Source organism: Lycorma delicatula, chromosome 13, assembly GCF_047948215.1.
Source record: "Lycorma delicatula isolate Av1 chromosome 13, ASM4794821v1, whole genome shotgun sequence".
Taxonomy (NCBI): Eukaryota; Metazoa; Arthropoda; class Insecta; order Hemiptera; family Fulgoridae; genus Lycorma; species Lycorma delicatula.
This window is the reverse complement of record NC_134467.1, coordinates 44,375,495-44,393,981: the sequence shown is the minus strand read 5'-3', so window position 1 is coordinate 44,393,981 and position 18,487 is coordinate 44,375,495. Positions and strand designations below refer to the sequence as shown.

Sequence of the window (18,487 nt, the reverse complement as noted above, 5' to 3'; positions counted from 1 at the left end):
AAAAATTTATTATCAATTTTTCACCATAATTAAATAAAAATGTAAATAATATCTTTTTGCATGTTCAATATCCAATTCTGTAGGCCATTATCGGTTTTACTATGTTCAATATAGACAATAAGCACACTGTATAATGTATAGATATTAATTGGTGCGTTAATAATCTGAATGAAAATTTTCTATAAATGAAACCAATACTGGCGAACAATTTTGTTCTTGTAGGTACGGTTATGTTATTGTATATTAAATGAAATAAATAAATACAACTAAATAATGTACAATAAACATATTATATTAATGAATGACAAAATTTTGTTATATAAACTGCAGAGACATTAAATACCGAAATAATGATAACAATTTCAGGGGGAAGAACATTTAACTTCCATCCAACGTAATAAGGATACTTAAATCATTTTATATATGTAATTAAAATATGACAATAAAACAAAAATATTTTTGGCAATCAATCTGATAATTAATCTATAATTAAAAAAATAAATAAATACAATACTTACTCAACTCATGCCACAAACCCAAAGTAACTTCAGAACTGTTTAGAAACTCAATAGTTCGTGCCAACCGCACAAATTGCTTCATTACGATATGTAACTGAAAACATGATAATATGCGTAATATTTTTCTTAATATAAATTCATACTGCAAATGAAACATATTTTCAAATAAAAAAAAAAAGTATATAAATAATAAGTATATATTCTCTCATCCAGCTGCTGTCTTAAAACTATTTAACCTTTTTTAAGAAGTATATGTTCAACGATTGGGAACATGACCTAACTAAAATGAAATAAATAATATTAAAACAGAATCTCGGGATTGTTTCATAATCAACTATAATATTTTTTTTCTACAACCAACATATTTGCAATCGGCTCCTTAAGTGGAACTATAAGTAAATCGTTTGATAATAAGGGTTTCTTAAGGAACTCCCATAAGAAGTCAATTGAAAATAATAGTTATCAGTAATCAATATTCTTAAAGTTCATCAGAAAAAAATATTTCTGCTAACACTTCATAGTACATAAAAACAACATTTTAACAAATAAACACCAAAAAACAAATAGATATTAAAAAAAAAACAAAACAAAAAAAAACAAATATCAAGTGATAGCTAATCGAACAAAAAGCAAAATAACTTGTTGATACAAAAAAAAAAAAATAATATCACTAGATTTGACGATAGTACTGCAAACTGTCATCAGCAGCCTTAAGTCAAGCACATGAATACGTTTCAACCTTCGGATGTCCCTGCTGTTATCAAGCAGATTGATCGCTTGTGTTTGACATGATTTTCTTTCTAGTGGTTGGTATTTAACACTGTGTTGTTTCATAACTTCACGAACCGTCGGAAGCTCCAGATATTCATGATTTTCATCATTCCGTGTGAACCATGGTTCCTCTACAATTATTCTCGTTACCTTGTTTTGGAAGCGTTGTATGATAGCTACGTTACTATTACTTGCTGTTCCCCACAACTCCACGCCATAAGTCCAGATTGAACGTAGAATAACTTTGTAAATCAGAACTTTATTGGACGTGAGGTGTGAGTTTCTCTGCAGCAGCCAATGTAGTTCCCTATACTTCGCGTTCAATTGTTTTCTTTTCATTCTTACGTGACACTTCCAGGTCAAACGCCAATCTAGATGAAGTCCTAGGTACCGCACAATCTTTGTTTGTGGTATTAAGACACCATCCATGTACACAATGGAACAGTAACCCTTTCTCATAGCGAATGTGACATGCTTTGATTGATCCTGATTAACGTTAATCTTCCATTTTTTCTGCCATGGACAGACAAGGTTTAATGTAATTTGCAGCTCCCGTGAGCTGTATCTTCATTAACGGCAAGGATAGCAGTGTCATAGGCAAATGTGGCGATGATGCAACCTTCCAGGGTTGGAAGATCCGCAGTGAATATCGAATATAACATAGGACCTAGTACAGAGTCCTGAGGAACACCCGACCTAATGTCAAGAAGTTCGATAACTCATCATTACATCTTAGCTGAGAGAATAATTCCTCAAAGAGAGAGAATAATTTCCTGGAAGATAATTCCATAAGACAAGTTAGTATGATTGAAGAAGTTTTAATTTTAATTTATAGAGCAAGCCAGGGAACCATACCACATCAAAGGTCTGCTGGATGTCTAAGAATTTTTCTTTCCTTCAGACATCTACTGATGACCTTAATGACTCTATGGGATTAATCAATGGTGAAGTGGCCGTACCTGAACCCAAATTGGTGGTTCTGGAATTACCTCCTCAACCTCCAAAACTGGCCTAAGCCTACAAAGTAACAGCTTCTCAAATAATTTAGATATTATCGGTAGGAGACTAACTGGCCTATAAGAAGAACCCTCGTGTGCAGGCTTCCCTGGTTTCAAGATCATTACCACCTCTGATACCTTCCATTCCGCTGGAAAGTAAGACGTCCGCAGGACAGAGTTAAAGAGATCCTTAATGTACATGATGCTTTTAAGGGGTAGTATGACAAGCATTTTGTGCATCACTAAGCCAAAAGCTGGGGGTTTCTTTAGTCACCTTCCCTGGTTGATTAACTTCAATAACTCCCTTATTGAGATCGGTCTAATCAGAAAGCTGACTGGGATTGGGCTCTCTAAGAAGTCTTTAATATTCTCGTCAATGGGACCCTCTTCATTGTGAGGTTGGAAAGTTTCGCCTAAGTGTAAAGCAAATAGATTAGCTTTCCCTTTTTCATTCCTCTCCCATGATCCAATAAGTCTCTGTAATGCAGGTAGCGTAGTTGTGGATCGTTGTAGCCTCTTCATAGCCTTCCATAAGATGCATCCGTCTCTATTCAGGTTAGAAAGATTTCCGATGTATTCCTTGAATGTTTCGTCTCTAAGAGCCTTCAACAACTTCCTCAGCCTCCGCGCAGTCCTGTTAAGAAGTGTTCTGTCTTCTGGCCTCCTGAATCGCTGCCAATTTCGTCTAAGACACCATTTTTAGCCAATTAGATCTATCACTTCTCTCAGATAGGTATTGTCTTTGGTCGAATGAACTTGGTGTAGATCGTCGTTCACCTTCCTGCATGACCAACGTTAGAAAGTATGTTGCATAGTTTATATTCTCAAGAGTATCGAGCAGAAATGAGTCAATCAGTTCCTCCTTGATCTATTCCTGATAGGAGACCCAATTTGTTTGTTTCGTATGCAGGATACGTCTTCTTTTCTTCCTCAAAACCATTGTGCTCAGTGTAAGTAAAACGGGCGAGTGGTCCGTCGTCGAATCATAGCTGTTTTTTACCACAGTGTATGTAGATAATTTAACTAAAGTGATAAAAAAATCAAGTAAATCCGAGATCTTCGTTAGGTCCGTAGGCCAGTATGTCGGCTGAAATCCCGAAACTACATCAAGGCGTAGATTTTGAACACACCTCCTAAACATCCTTCCTCTGCTGATTGTGAACCCCAAAACGGGATTTTCGCGTTCCATAAAACTAGGTTTGTTAAACAAAATCCTTTCTCATAAGCTGAAATATTGCGTTGAGTTATACAAAAACAGTTTTGTTGTCTGGTTTGTAAAAGGTGGATGTTGTTTTTAAAATTAACTATTTTTATCAGATTGTACGATTGGTCTACATGATTTATTTTTATTAGCGTCAAACAATTATGTGATACCCAATTTTTGTTGCTTGAAATCACGTTTTCTACTTTTTAAGAGAGTCCCACCATAATATATATATACATTTTAATATTTAATAGCGATGACAAGCTCAGCATTTTATTAAGACTGAAACAGTGTGATTTGAATATATAATTTTTATTCATTAAAACTTCAATTAAACTTTGTATCAAGTGTATTAATGATAAAAATGTTATAGTAGGTAAAACCTACAATAGAATTTTTCATACAAAAAATTTGGATTTAAATTTTATTTCATTCGTTTAAATATCAAATGAGTAAAAATTAAAAAAAAAAAACTATTTATATTCATACAAGTATTAACGATCAGATTTAATAACACGTAATTACTCAACTACAAATTTATGTAGCAAACCTCATCATTTGGGTCAGCCATTAAGAGCTAAACCGCGAAGAAACAAATCCTAAGGTAAAGATATAAAATGTTTAGAAAAATATTGTGTAATCCTCAATGTCTGGGAAAATGAATTATTCATTTAAGGATTATGCAATTTACGATTAACTGTTATGGCACTTACTGACCATTATGAAATCGATAATATTAAACCAAAACGATATATCGATAATATTAATTTGATTGAGGGTTCAGTAGGCTATCAATTTGGTCGTTGAGTAAGTCGCGGAATATTATAAATTATATGATATAAAAAATAAAACAAACCTATATACTTTCTTTGTTATATAACAACTATTTTGGAAATGTTGAATAATTAAATGTAATATGCATCCAGATTTGTATAATAACACGAACTGGATTGAGGAAGACATGGCTTTGCATCCTAGTATTGATATTAAAAATGTGAAATATCCGTTTTGTGTTGTGTGGACACCAATACCACTTTTAACGTAAGTTTATACGTAGCTTTTAGAGAAGAGTTTTTGTTTACAGTAATACTTTTTTTTTTTTATTAATAATTTCGATGTTATTTATTATTTTAGGTTATGGTTGTGTTTGTAAACAAAGGTTTGAAGTTTTAGTAGAGCCAGAATTATTTAGATAAAAAAAAAAAATCATTATATTTACTTGATAATAATTTTATTTCATCAATATAGAGGGGTTTCATTGAGAACAGTTCACTTTATGATTTATAGTGTTTATTTAGTGGTCGCTTTTCATGTATAATAGGGTATTTAATATATAAGATAGTTTCCATGACTGTTAATATGATGTATCTTTTGTTTTTTAATCTTTATTTTGTGTATGTATGTGTCAATGAGGGATCTTATCATTTTGAGTACTGTGTGATATTCAGGTTGAGCAGCCTGTGGATCTTATTTTCAAAAACAGATTATTTATGTGAGGTTGCATGGATTGAAATGTTTCTAATAATTAATTGTATTTGTTGTTTTTGTGATTGTGATGGTAACACAATCACATTAGTTAAATGTTATGTTAATTCTGTAAACCTGAATTTTAGTCTATTTTATTTCAGTCTCTTAGATTCTAACATTCTGTAAATTCATAAAATAAGTAGACGTAGTATGAGTATTTTTATACCTATTTATTGATGAGGAAAATAAAATAAATTTTTTTTAATAAAATATTTTTCTGTTTTCAAATTTTGCTGTTGTTTATTACACATCTACCAACACTTTGGAACACACACACACACACTCCATGTATCAGCTAATATACCTGTACATTGGTTCAATTTATATCGTACATTTTGTTTGTTTGTTTTTAAATGAAATAATTATGTTTTAGATGGCTTTTTCCATTCGTTGGTCATATGGGTATATGTACTTCAACTGGAATAATTAGGGATTTTGCTGGACCGTTTTATGTCGGTGAAGATAATATGGGATTTGGTAACCCGGTTAAATACTGGCAGTTAGATCCAAAAAAAGTAGCTGGAGGTGCATCAATTTGGGATCAAGCCATTTCAGAGGCAGCTGATGTTTATAAAACTAGAATGGTATGCATATAACCTTGTATGTGAATGTTATATGTGTATATGATATTTAGTTTTAGAATGGTATGTAAGGTGGCTTATAACCTGTAAAATAGTTGATTTTAATATTTTTCAGAATATATTGGAGCATGGAACTGGCAACAATGTTTTGCTTAAGATTTAGATTTGTATAAAGTTTTAGAATGAAACTGGAGTTTTTAGGTTATGTTATGTCTAGTTGGAACATAAGAATTTCCATTGTAATGGATGTATTTTATAAAATAAAAAGTAATAAAGTTGCTTCCTGTAAGATAAAAAATACAATGCAGATATTGTATTTTTTTTTTGTACAGCTGTTTTAACTGAAGTATACTAGTAATGAAGGTATGGAATAAGTGATGAAATTCATTTTCATCAAAAAAGGTAAAAGGCTAATTTACCAAAATTTTGTTATGTTTTTTAAATAAATTGAAATTTTCAAAAAATAATATATTAACAAACAAGTTTTAATATGATATATAGTTTTTTCTATTAAGCTGTCTAAAAGATGTAATTGCTCAGAGGGAAACTATATTTTTTATGATTATACTGTTGCAAGAGGTATTTGAAAAAATTGTAGAAAAATAAAGAAGATAATTTTATTTTTTCTATTTCTCAGTATAATCTGCTCTCAAGCTAGCCTATACATTTAGTTTAACATGTTCAAGTTTTTTCAATTCCATCCTTGTCTTTTGATTTATTCAAGTCTTCAAAATATTTAGATATTTCGGTAATAACATCATCATTTTGTGTAAATCTTTATTCACCCATCAAGCCACTTCTTTTTTGAAAGGAGACAATAATCTGGTGTGTTAATGGGTATACAGAAGTATTATGTAGTATAATTTGAACAATCTACTATCACAATTTCAGAATAACTCTAGTGCATTTTCTTTGTAAGAAAGAAACTTTTTTTTTGTCAAATGTGGTCTTTTTTCTTTATTTCTTCCTTTAGATGATCCAGGAAAAATCCTTAGTTACTGCTTTATCCTTCTCTAGATAGTCAGTGAAGATTGTGCCATCAGCACTTCTAAAGACAGAAGTCACCCACCTTTCCTAATGATAGAAACATTTTCGTTGCTTTTGGAGCAAATTCCCTGACTGCATCCTACTATTATGTTAACTGTTTCTTGATTTCAGATTGGTAGTGATGTTTCAGATTTTTATCAACTGTTATGAGATATAACAAAAATTCTTCAGAGTTATGTTAATGAAGGCCCAAGCTGTTTTTAGAAATATTTGCTTGTTCATACTTTTGATTAATTTTAAGCAAATATAGAATTTTTCTTGCAGACAATTTTTGCATATTTTAAGATACTTATTGAGTTAATGATCTTGTGTACTTTCAACCTTCTGTCCTCCATCATTTTATCATGGATGGCTTAGTTTCCTGTATGGTTTTACTTTTCAAAAAGTAATGTTTTCACCACACAGAATTCTCTTTTATCCATTTTTTTACAAATCATATTGACTATGGAATTATTATGAATGTTGGTGTATGCCCATATTGGAAGCAAGGGAAATATAATACAGAATTTCTTGCCTTTACATGACTATCAAACTTCCCCGGTACTAATCCCCCCTGCAACACATATTCACATGCATGCATGCACGTGTACACACACACACACACACAAACAGACAGAGAGAGAGAAGTTATTAACTAACTTAACTTCCTTTTTTTAATATCTTTTATTATTAAGTTAGGATATTTTAGGGTTCTTTTCTGTTAATTGCAATCTTTTTCTTTTTATGCACTATTTATGAATTATTTTTTTTCCATATATTCACAGAGTTTGGAACCTAAGATCATTTGAACACAAGACTAGTTGTACTTTTCCTCTGCAAGTTTACACTAAACCAGGAGAACTTTTTTATTTAGCTCATATAGTTCTGTCGTCTGTAAGATAGCTTTTCAACAAGAGTTTTACAATGTACTGTTACATGGCATCTAATGAAACATCATCTTAACTTTATAAAAATGAAAATAAATTTTAAATTAGTAAAATATTAACAAAATACAAACTTCCTTTTACCATTTTTTAATTAAAATCATCCAAAAGCAGACTTACCGTACAGAGAAAAGTAACATATAAAATACTTTTTAAAACTATGCTACACACTTTCTCAAAATTTAACATATTCTACCCACTCACTTAACTAACTGAAACTAATTTAAACAATACTTTGAATAATGGAACATTAATTTTTTTTTGCACAGAACAACGAATTATTAATATCACATACAAATAGGTAATTCCAGATTATTATCTTATCTGTAAGCCATATAGGCCAACTCAGGTAACAGTTCTACAAGATTATTTAACTATAACATTATATAACTATTTAATATAATGATTTAAATGATATTCATCATAATTTTACATAAATCCACGAGAAATAACAAAAAAGCAAGGTGTGAAGCATATAACAGAAAAGACCTCATTTTTGGTTTTGTTAATAATACGATAATTTTTTTTATTAATTAGAAATAAAATTGCAATCAAATAATTCTGTGATAACGTAAGGGAGGTTTATTCTACATTTGGATTACATAATTGATAATAAATGTATTTACTGTTATATTTATAATTACGAGGTCTGTCCAGAAAATAACCAAATATTTTTAATTACGCGTCAATGGAAATATTTAGTGACGTGTGGTTGGCAGCATTGTTTCCCATTACCTCTTCTGTAACCATATATTCTTGTTTAGTTTTTGTTTATTATTATTTGAGTGCAACGTGTTTAAGTGTTTGTGGTGATTTTTTGATGATTGAACTTTTTTCTCAATGTTGTAGTCATAACTCAGTTTTCACCTTCCATTACAATGCATAAATGTTTTATTGTCATCAGTTTGTTCAAGAAGTTGCCGAAAAATGTCCATTTGATGTTCTTTCTGCTGTTCGGTCATCAAACAAGGAATAAACTTTGTTGCAACTCGATACACGTTCAGTTTTTCAATCAAAATGTCATGGCATGATCCAGTTGAGATGCTAACCTCTTCTGTAAGTTCTCTGACTGCCAATCAGCGATTTGCACGCACTAGATCATTGATTTTCTGGGGTTGTCATTAATTGAAGTCAAAGGGGCCTTCCTCGTCGAGGGTTGTCTTCAATTAATTGACGAGCACTTTTAAATCATGAAAAACTATTTGTAACATTGTTTACAACTCAGAGCATCATCTTCATAAGCTGGTTTCAAAAGCCGAAACTTTTCTGTGAAAGTTTTCCCCAGTTTCACACAAAATTTTTAGTCATATCGTTACTCCAGAAAATCGCACATTACAAAAATCGTTACTAACACTTAAACATGTTGCACTCAAATAATAGTAACATGAAAACTAAACAAGATATCAAAAATCCAACAATATGGTTATAAAAGAGGTTATGCGGAACACAATGCTGCCAACCACATCACTAAATATTTCCGTTGAATGTAATTAAAATTGTTTGGGTATTTTCTGAACAGACCTCGTATTTCAAGAAAAAAATTAATTATCAACAAAATATAATCTCTTAATTTTATAATAAATAATTATGTCACAGTTTGTTTTGTTTGTCTTAATTAATTAATATGTTTTTTTTTCAGCACAGCCTTTTCTTCGATAATTGTCATTCGATGGTTGCACTTGCTTTAAATAAAATGAATTATGATAACAAACAAAACTGGGGTATGATTGTATTAGCAAAAAATTCATTAATTTATAGTCATTATATAAGGTTTGTATTTTAATAAATTATTTTCCAGTTATTTGATTGATTTCATATGCATGTTTATTTTTTATTATGTGCTTGTCTTTTAATCTCAACTTATATTAACACATTAACTGCCATGGGGATCACTGTTATCTGTGTTATTGCATTGGGCGAAAGCGGTCACCTGTGACTGGCAAAATCAAGTTGCCATACTATGCCGTCGGGCATATACACTTCATATTTTACTATCTGCTGTGACCAGTATAGCCTATATGTATACAATTTGGTTTTCAAAACTTTTTTCGATATGGCTATTGAGAGGTCAATAATTTGGGAAGTAAAAGAAAGTAGAATGATACTTAATAGAACATAAAATATCTTTTATTTTTTAACTTTTTGTACATTCATGCAATTTAAAAAAAAATTAAATAAAAATACAATTAATTAAAATACAAATTATTTTTAAACAATACATAAAAAAGAATATATATGAAGAAATAATGTTTCCAATTATTTTTAGTCAAAAGTATAGTTAGAAAAAAAATTAAATGTCCAAAATCAGTAGCGATATTCTTTATTATAACACAGCAAAGAATAATGAGGCTGAGAGGGACATTTAGTGCAAAATATTAAGATTTTTATAGTTTGTTTTTAGCATATCCTGACATGTGTCATCACATTTGTCTTGTAGCAACCTCGACACCACTTTCTTGTCTTCCTAATTGCACATTCTTTGCGTTGTAGTTCATGTTTCAGTCATCTAGGTCTCAAAGTTAAAACATTTTCCTGATGATTAATTTCATCAAAGAGATACTAAATTATTGCTTTCCTGAACTGAACCGCAGGCAATCTTTTTCTAGTTGTTAGGTTGTGAAGAATCATCTCATTTACTATGGCAGTGTTTAGTAGCAGTTCAATGCCTAATTTTCTAAAACATTTGATGGTTTTTTCAGTGGTGATGAGTGTCGGTTCATTTGATTTGTAGCAGATTTTATTTGGTTGTAATCTCGTACAATTTTCGGTTTGTATTTTTCTTGTCCTCTTTTGTTAATAGTCAAATCGGTTAATTTGATAGTTGAGGGTTGTAAGTTACGGTTGGTGGTCATGGTTAGAAGAGGCATATGAAGGCGATAGTAGGTTGTATAAATACACTGATGGAAATGTCTGCCGAGGCATATGAATTGGTGGCATCCTGACAGAGATCATACTGATGACTGAGACATGTTATAAAAGATAACATTGGTAAAGCGCATCAATCAGAGCTAGGGACAAAGGGGGTGGTGTGGCAACCGGAATCATCACAAGGCCCCTTACTTCCCTACAGCGATCAGGATATAAGTAAATGATTTTTGTGTAATTGGATTGGAAACTAGATTATGCTCAAAAACAATTTACAAAAGCTGTCACTTTTAGAAACCGTTCTTGAGTATATCTAGTTTTCCAAATTATTTTAGTAAGTATAGTTGTTTATTTTTTTTACAAACTTCATTAATTAATGAAGTTAAGTTTGAAGTTAACTATGTTATTAACTAGGGATAACGACGTAGTTAACTTCATTAACCCAACAACTCTTTTAGATATATAATAATAGAAAAGATAAAAGTCTTGTTAGATAGAAATGGGAACACCTCCCAATCCAAACCTTTGAATACTTCCCATGTCTTTTGAGAGGTATATGAGCAAAAGTTATAAGGCAGAAAAATTACACCTTTTGAGAGAGAACCATGATGTTTTCTCTTTACTATGGTTATCACTTTATTTTGTAAAATGTCACAATAGTACGCACTGTTGATTTCACTTTATACTTTCAATTAATCGTTGAGCTTTACACACGTTTTAAGCAAAGCTGACATTTTGAAATGAACAAAGAAATTGTAAAATGAACATTTTTTTTCAAACAGCTGACATTTTCAATGTCAGGGATCTGACTTGAATGTCAGACAGTTTCAAATTATCCTTTTAATGTTACTGCCAATTGATTGACCTTCATACTTATCAGTTAACAGTATGCCATCTGATTTTTTAAAAAGCTCTTACATTCAATTTCTGTAAAATGTAACATATAGTTACAAGTTTATTACACAGGTTTCTCTGCTGGTCTACAGTAATTTATAGCGCTAAGGACGGCTTCAAAAAGATCTTGAACTTAGTACAGTAACTATGAAATTATACTTAAAAGAGTTTCCTGCTTTTCAAATGAGGTACTTTTTTCATCTTTCAGAATATAAAATACCATATAAATTATTAAATATATCTACTTTTATGATCATTCTGGGAGTTCGATAACATCTCGTCAAGATTGTCTTCTGTCCACATGTTTTGAAAAGTAGTTGTTCAATTTAACATATGTCTTGATAAATATGTAGACTATGTTGTTGACACCATTTAAATGTCATTTCCTTCATAGACCTGACTAAAAGAATTTCACATTAATAACAAAGGTTAATGATGAATTCATGAGTCCCTTCTTTGCTTGTATATAAACAATAAAGTGACATATGTCTGTCTGCATATTATGCCTAAATTGATTACAGAAAATAAATATTTCTTAAAATAATTTGATTAAGTACTCTTCTTCAATAATTCAGTGTTCTTGGAGGAGAGAATTGACAGTTTTTTTTTAATGCATTTCGAATTAAATCAACCTGTTTTTGTTTTAAGCAATGATCCATATTGAATGAAATAGTTAATTTGTTGTATGGTGATAATTTTTAATGAACTTTGTGCAAATGAATTGGAAATTAGATAACGCTAAAAAACAATTAAAAAATTAATTTTACCTAAAATATAAAGTTTTAGAAAAAGTATTTGAGTGTAATCTAGTTTTCTAATTTATTTTAGTAATTATAGCTATTTATTTGTCTGAATTTCAGACAATTAACTGACAGTTAACATGTTGTTAACCCAACTTCTCTTGTAGAGATACTACAAAAGAAAAGATGTAACCAGACCAAATGTGCTTGTAATAAATATATTAGCATTGTAAATTTTGCTGATGAAAATGTAATAGGATATTATTAGCATTAAAGGAAAGATGTGATGGAATTTTCACCCGACATAATTGATACAAAAAAATCCATCTAACTGGAATTTTGGAAAGTTTTTATCCAGAAAAAAATGGTAAAACACTTATCAAAACAGCTGTTGAATTAAACTAATTTATTGGAATGGATATTTTTTTAATTCTGTACTGGAATTGATGGCAGCGAAAAATTTGTCGCGTTTAAAATTTAAACAAAAGATTGTGCATTATGTGATTGATTATATCATTCTGAATTGGTAAGAGCAATTGCTAATGCTAAAGGTATATGTATTCAATTTATTTATTTTTTTGCTTATTTTCAGTTGGGGCGCTTGGTTCAAGACGTACATACCGTTCTTCATTCTGGTAGTAATTGCTTGTTTTATACTTGGTGGATCTTATATTTCACCGTAATAAATCGGTTAATAGCAAACAATTTTTTTCTTGATTTTGAAATATAAATACTTAGATGTACTATTTAATTTTATTAAATATACTGTTTTTGAAAATTTTATCTCCAGAGAAATTTATATGAAATTTATATTTAGTTACTTAATTTATTTGTATATAAGGAAATCCTGTTTGTTTTATCTCAGTAATTATTTAACTTATTCCCTATCATGAGGAATGCTGGCGTTCCTCAAATTCCCTGCAGGTCATGAGGAATACTTTGGTTTCTCAGCCACGAATCATTGTATCTCTTATCGGCCTTTTGTAATGTTTTGAATTTTTATTATGCACACAAAGAATAGTAACATATCTGAACGTTGCAATCATCTTTTCGGATTTGTCAGAAACAGTTATGATCACTTACCTTACCAAGAAATAGTAGATGATTTTCTGTTTGTATTGCCTAATTTCCAGTGTTTGGTAATTTTAACAAAACAGACTTAATAAGACGGCAAAGAAAATCAAAGAACCCGTAGAAGGGATATTGCTATGCAGCTGTTGTTCCAGCACCAGGTTGTTCAGAAATCCAACAAATTTTAAAATTGTCTCCACAACTTGCAGCCAATGTAAGAAAAATATTATGACCGTGCTTTTTTCCATTTCATAAACATTCATAAAAAGCGAAAACTATAAACTGAAAAATAAAAAAAAGTAAAATAAAGTTACGAAAAATGATTAAAAATTTATTAAGCAAAGTGAAAAAAAGATTTAATATAATTTTTTCAAGTATATTTTTAGTTTACATATTAATGAGAAATATAAAATTGGTTTAAAATATAATAAAGATGAACTAAAATATAATAAAATTGTTACTGATGTTAGATAAATAAAACTTTTTTTTGTAAGTGCACATTTATTTATTAATGTGCCACAAGGTTCACCAGTGATCTCATTTTTTTTATTATTTGATGTTTTAAATTTTAATTGTGCATTTATAAAATACAATACTTTAAAAATCTATTTATTATTTTTTACTTTGAGTTCCAGTTGCAAAAAATAGATTAGTAAAAATATATCCTGGCATAGTCTTTAGTTCTTCAGAAAAGTGTGTAACAACAGAGTATTCATTTTCATAGTTTTAAATAAACCAGTAAATGGTCTCATCTTCAGTTAGAAAAAATTTGTAAACTACGCTGGCCTTTAGTTTATGAATAGCAGTTATGCTTTTTATCCTAAAGAAAAGTGTTTACCTACTTATATTTAAAACTTCTGTGTTTAACTTTTAAAAATCTATAATGTTTTGGAATTATTATAAAACAATAGTAGGAAAAAAAAACATAAAAAGAACTTCAGTAATCTTAAGTTAAATTTACTTTATTACATTTAGAATTAAAAATGTATGTTTTTTAAATGTATGAAAGTACAAAGTCTAAAGTTTTTTTACCTGTTAATGCAACTCAATATGAGCACCATTTACAGCCCAGCAGGCATTAAATAAATATCAATCTCATTCTATACTCTGTAGAACATGTCTACAGGAATTATTACGAAGGTTCTTTGGTGCAGGTGTTCATGTGACTGGATTATTTCTTGGTATACAATATCTTTTAAGATAGTTAGAATTATCTTTTAGCCCGAAAAGAAATCCCCATCAGTGTCGAATTGGGACTTCACAAAGGCCAAGCAATGAGAGCTTCTCTGTCTGTCCAGTCATCTGGGAACCTGTCAAATGAGCACTGCCTGCACAACTTTTGCATGATCCTGTTGGAAAATTAGATCTTCTGTATTTTCAGTTTGCAAATACACAAATTTCTCTAACATGTCTGAATACACTATGCCCACAATAGTTTGCTCATGGAAAAGAATGGCCCACAAAGTCGATTAAGCATGCTTCCATTCCAGACACATGCAGAGAAATTCCACCAACTCGTGTAGATTTTCTGAACTCCACACTCGACAATTAAGGTGATTAACTGCACCAAGAACATGAAATGTTGCTACATCAGAAAATAAAATGTATTGCAGATAGTTATGATCAGTAAAAATAAAATCCAAGATGGTAGTTACAAATTGAACATTTTGTGGCTTATTGGTAAGTTTAATTTCATGAAGTAGCTGCAGTTTAGAGAACAAAGTACCAGTCGCTTATAAACTACACTATGGACAGTGATTTTAGGAATTTTTTGTTGATGATTAACACTATGAACTGAATGTTTGAACTTTGGTGGAAAGACATTCAAATTATTTCTCTATTTTCAGTACTTGTTTTTGACAAAACTGGTGACTGTCCTTTCAAAATGCTTCTAATTTCCAAAAAAACCTGCACACACCACTTAAGTATGTTTTTGTCACTTGACAATTACTATCATAGAATCGCATTACAGGGTGCTGCAGAAACGATTAAGGAGTTTTGAGGAATTACGTAAAAGTAACGTGGATACAGAGAGAAAAGATGTTTTTATTTTTTAAATTGGCAGTACATACCATTTATCTTTTAGTTTTGAAAATAATGCCCTCAAGATGGTGGCCATTAGCAGTAACACTCTGTTGGAGATGATTTCTAAAGCTTTGAACAGCTCATTTACACATATTATGGGGTATGGGTTAACTTCTTCAATAATCTGCTCCCTTTGTCCTGGTAAGGTGTGAGGGCAACATTTAAACACTTTTCCTTTCAGATATCCCCAATAAAATGTTCAAATTCAGTGACCGTGCAGGCCACCCCACATCACTCTTCAGAGAGATCAGATGTCCAAGAAAAATTCCTCTTAAAACATTGAGTGAATTTCGGGCTGTGTAAGCTGTGGCCCCTTCCTGTTAGAACCACAAGTCTTCCAATCCCTCTTCTTCAACAATTTCTTCCATTTTGAGCTGCAGAAAATTTTATAACATTGAGACAATATTCAGAATTCACGGTCACTTACACATCATTCCTCCTCAAAGAAGTCCAGGCTTGTCAAGCCAAATTGTAAAATGGCACACCCAACACACCGTCAGTTTAAAAGGAATGCAGCGGTCTTTTGTGAATATTTGGGGGTTTTTTCAGCCCGGTAGTGAAAATTTTGCTTATTCACACCCCCACTGAGGTGAAAATGTACCTCATTACTACTGAAGAAAGCTGCCACGGGAGTGATCTGTGCAAACATTTGCTCACACAGATTTTGACAATTGGCGTAGTTTGCTGGGCTCAATTCTTGAGACATCATCATTATTTTGAAGGATTGAAATGCAAAAACCTTCCTCAAACTGCAGTTTGACATGTGCATGCTTCCGAGCAGAACATCTTGGCGATTGTTCAATCGTTGCTCTCATCAGTTGCACATTTTCGGCTATTCTGATGGACTGCTTCAGCTATGTGTACTTCAGCTTAATGTACTATCAGTTTTCTCCAACTGCCTAACCCAGGACCGAATTGTGTTCGCATTAGGAATGACATTTGTGATGCGGAATGTTGAACCATTACCAAAAAACTCTTTGCGGTAACAGATCAGTTGTTTTCAAAATTCACATGCACAGCAAAGCCACGATGTGCTCCGGTCTAAACCATGTTGGCTACTGAAATAGGGTCACTGATGGAACCGATGGAGATAACACACACCTACCTACCCCCTCCACCAACTGCTTAATCAGTTCTGTCTCACCCTGTAATTCTTTGTACAACAGTCACTGTTTTTGTTTTTGAAAATCGGTACACATTCTGTACTCTCTTGTATGGTACTGAAGGCTGGGCTCATAAACCTTGGTCTGTGCAACAGTTTAACAAAGCTGCTATCTGAGAATTTGCAAATTAAAACTTAATTGTTGTCACTTCAAGACTACACATAAAGCAAAAATTGAGTGCTGCAAAATAAAAATTTCATTTGTTCCTGAAACCTTGTTTTTTTTTTGGACGTCTAGTTTAATGTGAATACAATTTGTGACTGAATTTGTAGAGAATTGTAATTCACAACAATGTGTGAGGCTTTCCTTGTTAGCTTAATGATTATAAGTATCATTAGTACAGTTATTTCTAGAATACTATTGATTCTAGCTTAAGTTATGGAGGAAGGAGCATTGGGAGAGGAATGAGAAATAAATAAAAATATAAATCCATTTACTCAGATTAAAAATTTATTAAGTTTTCTACTTCTTCACCATTATTAGTCCATTCACTGTTGTAGATATATTTCCTCAATTTATACTTAACTAGATCTTCTGTATAATCCCTTTTACGGCTTTTAGATTAGAAGAAAATGGTTTAAGAAAAATCATATTTTTTTGGTCTCTTTTGTATTTTTTTGCTTATCTTCTTGTTTTCTCTTTTTATCAATTTTCATCTCTGCATTTCATATGTCTTTCTTTATTCTTTTTAGTACTTAGTTTTTCTTTATTACATCATTAATTATTTTTTTTTTTGTAACAAGATAATTTCTCACATTTTGGCTAGTATTTTCCTTTCCTATGTTTGGCTTTATACATTATTGTAGATTTGTAATAATATTTTTACAAAATTTTCCACTCAATTGATCTCTTACATATTGATTTTTCTTTGGTGGCATACTCTGCCAGTTTTTCTTTGATAGGGATCCTTCAGTTTAAAAATGGGGATTTAAGAATTACAATATTATTGGGTTAACATATAAAACATACTTCAGAATGTTTATGCATGTGTATTTAATCTTTTAATAATATTGGAAAAAAACTATAAAAGTTTATTACTTGATACAATACTTTTCATTTTAACCATTAACTTATGAGTCATAAAGATATGAGATAATTTTCAAATTGCTTTTGAAATCCATTACTAGGTGTGTTTTTAAAGTAAGATCCATTTTAAAATAAAAACAAAACTGAAACTATAAATAGACTATTAATTTCAGATGAAAACTACACTTATTTATGTAACTGCCTTCAACTTTTAACATATATTTCATAGCACTTTACTAACTTCTTCATTCCTTCTTCAAGAAATTCCAATATCAGTAACTTATAATTGCTGGGAGCTATAGGTTGGATGATTGAAGGCCAACAAAATTTTTTAATTTGCCTCATAATCTGATTTTCTGTGTGTAGCTAGGTATTGTCATGCAGAAACAACATCCTATTATTTCTCATATCTCTTCTAACATTTTTTAACATTCTGCAACACATATTTGCATTCACAGTAGTTCTACAATCACCAAATTCAACAAGCAAGACACCCATTTTGTTCCAAAAAACAATAGCCATATGCTTAATTATCAAATGTTCTCCAGTCTAGGAGATAATGTGAATGCTACCATCGCAGTGACTGCTCCTTTGTCTTGATGTTTGAAAAAAGAAATCCAGGTTTCATCTCCAGTAACAATATAATCAAACAATTTATCACCTTCATTTTCATATGCTGCAAAAATTTATACATTACAGCAACATTTTTTACTTGTATTTTTTCAGTTAACATCTTTAGCACCCAATTGATATAATTTTTTATAGCCCAATTTTTGTCAAAACTTTATCGTTAATCAAAGATCATGAAATGTCAAAGATAATTGTGGATTTCTTGTCAACTTTTTCAGTCAAATGATTAGTTATAACTGACGGATGGCTGATATATTTTTTATCATGAATATTTGTTTTGCCCTTCTTGAAATAAACGGCAGCACTGTTGTACTATAGTCACAAATTTGCCTGTGAATTTCTGCCGCTGCAGAATTGTTTTTTGCCATAAAATATCAAATTACTCCTCGTACTTCATACTTGGTGGCATCATGAATTGTAACACTTATTAGAAATGGATGAATA

At 30.9% G+C, this 18,487-nt stretch overlaps 3 protein-coding genes across 3 annotated transcripts in view; 1 reads left to right on the top strand and 2 right to left on the bottom strand.

The window, feature by feature from the left end:
- LOC142333756 (uncharacterized) overlaps positions 1–575 on the bottom strand; it is a 28,059-nt gene extending 27,484 nt beyond the window's left edge. Inside the window, exon 1 of the mRNA XM_075381232.1 lies at positions 519–575. The gene's annotated coding sequence lies outside the window, so the exon portion shown is untranslated. The remainder of the gene's footprint in view (positions 1–518) is intronic.
- Positions 576–4,263: 3,688 nt separating this feature from the next.
- Positions 4,264–12,798, top strand: LOC142333960 (transmembrane protein 222). Its single transcript, XM_075381610.1, has 4 exons — positions 4,264–4,532; positions 5,392–5,602; positions 9,209–9,339; positions 12,661–12,798. The coding sequence occupies exons 1-4, from the start codon at positions 4,408–4,410 to the stop codon at positions 12,749–12,751; spliced, it is 558 nt and encodes a 185-aa protein (XP_075237725.1). The 5' UTR covers positions 4,264–4,407; the 3' UTR covers positions 12,752–12,798.
- A 491-nt stretch (positions 12,799–13,289) lies between these two features.
- The window catches only part of LOC142333959 (atrial natriuretic peptide receptor 2-like), an 80,021-nt gene continuing 74,823 nt past the window's right edge, over positions 13,290–18,487 (bottom strand). Inside the window, exon 7 of the mRNA XM_075381607.1 lies at positions 13,290–13,421. Coding sequence (XP_075237722.1) covers positions 13,389–13,421 — 33 coding nt within the window. The 3' untranslated portion in view covers positions 13,290–13,388. The remainder of the gene's footprint in view (positions 13,422–18,487) is intronic.

Bases quoted from the DNA above. Each gene is read 5' to 3' on its own strand.
- LOC142333960 (XM_075381610.1), top strand. From the start codon at position 4,408: ATGCATCCAGATTTGTATAATAACACGAACTGGATTGAGGAAGACATG. The intron at 5,603-9,208 runs GTATGCATATAA...TTTTTTTTTCAG, and splicing joins ATGTTTATAAAACTAGAATG to CACAGCCTTTTCTTCGATAA. The intron at 9,340-12,660 runs GTTTGTATTTTA...GCTTATTTTCAG, and splicing joins ATTTATAGTCATTATATAAG to TTGGGGCGCTTGGTTCAAGA.